Source organism: Bison bison, unplaced genomic scaffold (genome assembly GCF_000754665.1).
Source record: "Bison bison bison isolate TAMUID 2011002044 unplaced genomic scaffold, Bison_UMD1.0 scf7180017864095, whole genome shotgun sequence".
NCBI lineage: Eukaryota > Metazoa > Chordata > Mammalia > Artiodactyla > Bovidae > Bison > Bison bison.
In genome coordinates, this window is record NW_011494667.1 from 10,088 (window position 1) to 15,499 (window position 5,412).

At 51.8% G+C, this 5,412-nt stretch overlaps 1 protein-coding gene across 1 annotated transcript; it reads right to left on the reverse strand.

Moving 5' to 3' along the window:
- Nucleotides 1–3,032: 3,032 nt before the first annotated feature.
- LOC104987500 (apolipoprotein L3-like) lies at nt 3,033–4,717 on the reverse strand (the record flags this gene model as incomplete). Its single annotated transcript, XM_010838472.1, has 1 exon — nt 3,033–4,717. A coding segment is annotated over one exon (966 nt), but the record flags the coding sequence as incomplete, so codon positions are not given.
- Nucleotides 4,718–5,412: the final 695 nt, after the last annotated feature.

A 5,412-nucleotide genomic window follows, 5' to 3' on the forward strand; every position in this document is an offset into this window, starting at 1 on the left:
GGATTCTAAGTATGGACCTCTGCAGATTCAAAACACCTCTGTTCTCTTTGGTCTAAAGCCCCAGGAACAAGGTAGCTGGAGGCTGTGTGCAGCTTGGTATGAGGGCAGCTCTGTGAAATTCAAGGCCTTTGTGAGAACTAGGAGCAGCAGCTTAAAACCAGCAAACTCAGGGCCAAGCGAGGAGCTAGAAGCCTCCAAAACAGGCCCTGCCAGAAGGGACTCAGATTCTGGGTGGTGGGACAGACCTGTGCCCATCTCTCCCCACATTGGGAAGCACAGCAAGTGGCGACAGACAGCTCTGTGGCCTGGGCTCCAAGGAGGTGGGTCCACCACCCTGGGCCCAGGATGAGCTGTGTTACAGAAACACCACATGCTTGCTTCACTTCCTCCTGAAACAGGACACCCTGCATCCTCCTGACCAATCAGCTCAACAGGGATCCAGGGAAGAGGCTCAAGGCACCCAGAGGCCCCACCTAGGATGGTGCTTCCCAGGTCGAGACTGTGGCCACATTCTTGGACATTGGGCCCAGCTTCCTCCTGTTCTCCATTGGGGTGACAAACACGTGCTCTCAGAGGGGCAGTGAGGTCTCGATAAGGACCCAGGTGACAGTGCTGACACAGCGGTGGCCCAGCCCAGGCTCCACAGGGGTGAATTTCCCCTCAGGAAAGAGGAACAGGAAGTGGGATCCCAGTGAAGACTGGTATCAGGGGAGCAGTGCTCCTGAGGTCCTGGGGTTACTGCACCTCCCTGTTGCTGCACATGTATAACATACATGCAGAGCACTGGGAAAGGAGCCCACAGAGCAGGAGAAGCACTGGCATCGCGCTTGGGCCCTTCACCCCTGACATCCCGGCAACACGCAGCAGGGGGAGATGATTCATGTTTGTCTCCAGCTGGGGAAGTGGCCGGTGCACTTACTGTTGTGTGTGGGATGTTGGACCAAGAACAGGGTGAGGAGAGTCATTTCCATTGGTCTGAGAAGAGGGCACGTGTGCATCCAGGAAGCACTCAATCTGGAGTCTCTCTTCCTGAGACTCTCCCCCCAGGGTTCCGGTCCCTGTTAACCATTCATCTTCCTCATCCTTCCGCCTGACCTATTGGTCCAAGAATATAGTCCTCAGACCCAAGCGCCTCTGTCTCCTGGGAACCTGACAGATTCCAGGGCCTTGGACCTAAGCTCCCTGCTGGAAGGGGCCTCTGGGGACAGACTGTGAGCTCCTGCAGGGGGACCTGCCCTACTTTCTGTCCTTCCTGAACTGTGCAGGTTTGGGGGCTTCTTTCCATTCTCTGACCTGGCCTGCATCCCTCCAGTGCACGCTCTTCTGTGCTCCTTACCAAACTCAGTTTCTGTATTCAGAACCACAGGGATCTCAGCTGACACAGGGGTCACTGTGGAATTGCATCATCTGCACATTGAGCTGAATGGGGTCCAGCTTTAAGGGTTCAGGGGGACGTGGGGATGGACACTGAATGGTTCTGTATCCAGTGCCTGGAACCCTGCCCAGGAGAAGTCTGTGCAGGATTTGAATTCCCCAGGAACTTACAAAGAATTAAAAAGGAATGAAACTCATGATTTGGGGATCAGACAGATGCTGGCCATGACTGCTGACATCTTCAGGAAGGAATGGAAGGGCTGATTGAAGCCTCAGGGTAACACTGGATGAGAGGGAGTCAGAGTCAGAGGCACTGAGGAAAGTCTTCCGAGGGAGGTTTGGACAAAAGTGTGGAGAAGGCTCTGCAGCACGTGGGGAGGGACTTAGGAGACATCCTGGAATCATTTCCAGGTTCCAGGTCTCTGGCTTCCTGCCCTGGGCTCCACGTTTTGTAGCCAGTTAGGTGCTCACATGCTCCGCACATGGAAACACAGAGAGTCGGTGCCCCGTGGAGCAGGCCCATGGGGATAAGAGCAACACCCAGACGCTCCCCTTTCCTCCTTGGAGACGAGGAGCATGAGGCATCCCATGAAGGCTCCTCAGAAGGTCCAGGCAGGTGCAATCCCAGATGGGTGACCAGATCAGAACATGGCCTTCGATGGACTTTCCCTTCCTTCCTGCCCACTTTCCACAGCCCTCAGTCCTGCCCCTGGTGATGGAGTGAGCCTGGCAACCATCTCTGCCCTTGGGGGACAACAGGCTCCAGCAGGCTAGGCTGCAGGGAGGCTTTGAGCATCTGTGCTCAGAGTCATGGGCAGCCGTGGAGGAGGTGAAGCAGGTAGGGCTAAGATAATATTCTTAAGAGTCATTCTAGCCCCGCGTGGGGAATAGACAGGTGAAGCGGGGCACTGCCCCAAGGTAAACACAAGAACATGGCTCTGGAAGCTCCTGCAGGAGTCCTGGTGAAACGTGAAGGCAGCCTGGGAGAGGCATGTGCTGTTTCTCCCTGCCCCTCTGTTTACAGCTGACCCCCGCCTCACACCTGCACACAAGCCCTCTGCTGTCAGTCAACCTCAGGTGCCCCGTGTCCATCCTGGTCCCCGGGGCTGGAGGAGGAGCATCCTCGTGCTCAGCTCAAGTCAGATGACACGGGCTCCCCCGGGCGTCCCATTGGGCCTTGGGGCTCCAGGGTCTGAGGGAAACGACTGGCTGCGAGCCCAGCGTGCAGGCAGGAGGAGCCATGGAGGACATGCTCCCTGAGACCCTGGGAGACAGGCTCACAGGGAAGGAGCTCAGGCATCTGGACCCAGGTGAGCCCATCAGTCAACACAAGGAAGCCTCAGTGAATCAGTGCTATTTATTGAAATAAAGTCTAGAGAACACAAGGTGAGGAGATCCGGTGTTAGTCGTCAGTCGTGTCAGGCTCTTCTTGACCTTATGGACTGTAGCCTGCCAGACTCCTTTCTCCATGGACTATTTCCAGGCAAAAATATTTGAGTGGATTGCCATTTCCTTCTCCAGGGATCTTCCCAACCCAGGAATCAAACACACATCTCCTGTATTGGCAGGGGGATTCTTTACCACTGAGTCACCTGGGAAGCCCATGGAAAAGCATGGAGTTTCCTTAAAAAACTAAATATAGAGTTAGTGTATGAGTCAGCATAATTTAAAAAGTAGCACAAATGAACTTATTTACAAAACAGAAACATACTCACAAAGAAAACAAACTTTTGGTACAAAATAGGAAAGGGGAGGAAGGGTAAATAGGAATGTGTGATTAACAGATGCACATCACCCTACATAAAATAGATGAACAATAAGGATTTACTGTATAGCACACAAAACCGCATGTATAATCAATACATTTGGCTGTACACCAGAAACCCACACAATACTGTAAGTCAACTGCACTTCGATAAAAACAAACAAAAGAAGTCCCTGCCTAATTAATAAAAACCTGCTGGAATCGAAGGTGAGTTGATGCTGGAGACATAGGGCTAGAGAACACCACCAGGGGAGACTCTTCTCGCTGGGACATCACACCATGAGGAGGGTGATAGAGGAGCCCCGGCTACTTCTCCTGGATCCCAACACTCCTTACTCTGACTTTCTCTCATTTTCAACCCTTTTGTATTCTTGGCCTTCCACAGCTAGTTCCACCTGCCTTTGCCTTTATTCTACCCCCAGAGTGTTCTTTAGTCCAAAATAAGTGATTTCTCCCCTCCCCTCACTCTTTAGCCCCCTTTCTCCCTTAGTCCAGGCTCCAGGCTCTTACTTTGCCCTCATCTGCCTCCTGCATCCATCCCTCCCTTGCTGTGCTCAGCTCCAGAAATGCCAAATTCCTAACACCCAGGACCATCAATGCTGTCTCCCTCCTTTAATCCTCTAACAAGCTGCCTCTGAGACACCCAGCAAATGTCCCAGGTCCCTGCACTACTCTGGGGTTGACGGAATCGAGCCCTCCTGCCAGATTCTCATGGATCTCAGTGACAAACTCCAATGTGCTTTCCAACTCCTGGGCCTGCTGCCTCAGCTTTTCAGCTGACTCTGCCTTTGCTCCATCATGTAAATGTATTGACTCTTTGACCAGGAAGCCCACATCTATCACAAGGCCAATACTTGACATGACTATGCCAGCGATACGGGCTCCTTTGGCCATTGTAAAAGCCGCGCCGCCAATAGTTTTCGGCACCTGAACGCTGCCACGAATGAAGGTTTTCCCATTGGTTATGAAGAACTTGACTTGGGCTGTTAAGGCAGGGCTGCCTTTGATCACCTTGATGAATTGGTCGATATTCCCAATGATTTTTAGGGAATTGATGAATAATTTCTTTGCAAGATTAATATGAACTTTCCTTTCATTGAGTACATCCTCGATTACCTTCCATCTCTTCCTGTAACGGGACAGCAGTTGAGTGGTTTTGGTTTCTGCTGATGACGTGTTTACATGTTCCACGATCCTGGTGGACACATTGGTCACAGTAGCCGCTATGCCCAGCCCTAACCCAGTGGCAAAGAGAGGCAGAGTGGCCCCCACTGTCAGAGGTGCCAGAGCCAGGCCAACGATGCTTAGGACGCCAGACACAGCGCCAGTGGAGTGGGCCACCACATTGGAAATCGTGCAGTCCTTGTGTACCTTGTCAACGTTGTCTGCAAAAGCATGGATCTTTTCTGTGTCTTTCTCCAGGTCCTGTTTCATCATAGCAATCTCCTCCAAAAGCCTCTTTCTGTCCAGCTGGTCTTGTTGGAGTGTGTCTGGGGCCTTTACACTCAAGTTTGTTTTCAGCCTGTTCAGATACTCATATAGTGCCTTTTCCTCCTCCCTGTAATAATGAAGGTCAAGGAATTAAGACAGTTTGTTTGTCTGTAAAAATAGGCTGGGAAGGTTCTATTCTGTTTTAATGGAGCAGAAAACCCTTCACTCATGGACCTTAGTGTGTAGTGAGGAGCCAATCTGCTCTTAGCCCTTGATCCTGGGAAGTGGGCTCTAAGCCCCTAGAATATTCTGGCTGATAGGAGTGTCCTCATCTCCTCGGGCCTTTGGCCACTGGACAAACAGAAAAGGTGACATTCGTGGTGGGGCCTCTGGGTCACGTGGTATCAGTTCTGACCTCTGGAGGAGCTGGACTCCAGGGCATTAGTCTGACCACCGGGAGGAGCTGGAGACCACAAGTTAGGATAATTTGTTTTTAGTGGGTGAGATTCCCTGGCAGACAGAGCCCTGTGTGTCCTGCCACACACTGAATCCAAGGCTGGAAAGCATCCTGGGGACACGGAAGCTTTGTGTGTGGAACCCGCCTAGACCTCCCCCGTGGCTGAAACTGCATCCTTTCTTGTAATAAACCATAACCGGGATGACGACATCTTCAGTGAGCTCTGAGAATCCTTTTAGGGAATTCTCAAACCTGAGGGTGATTATGGGAACCTCCAAATGTGCTACTGGTGTTATATGTAAGGACAGTCCTGGGGCCTGTGTGCTCAGATCTTGCAGGTTGGCTAACTCTGCATAATTAGGGAAAAAAAAAAAAAAACCCCAAC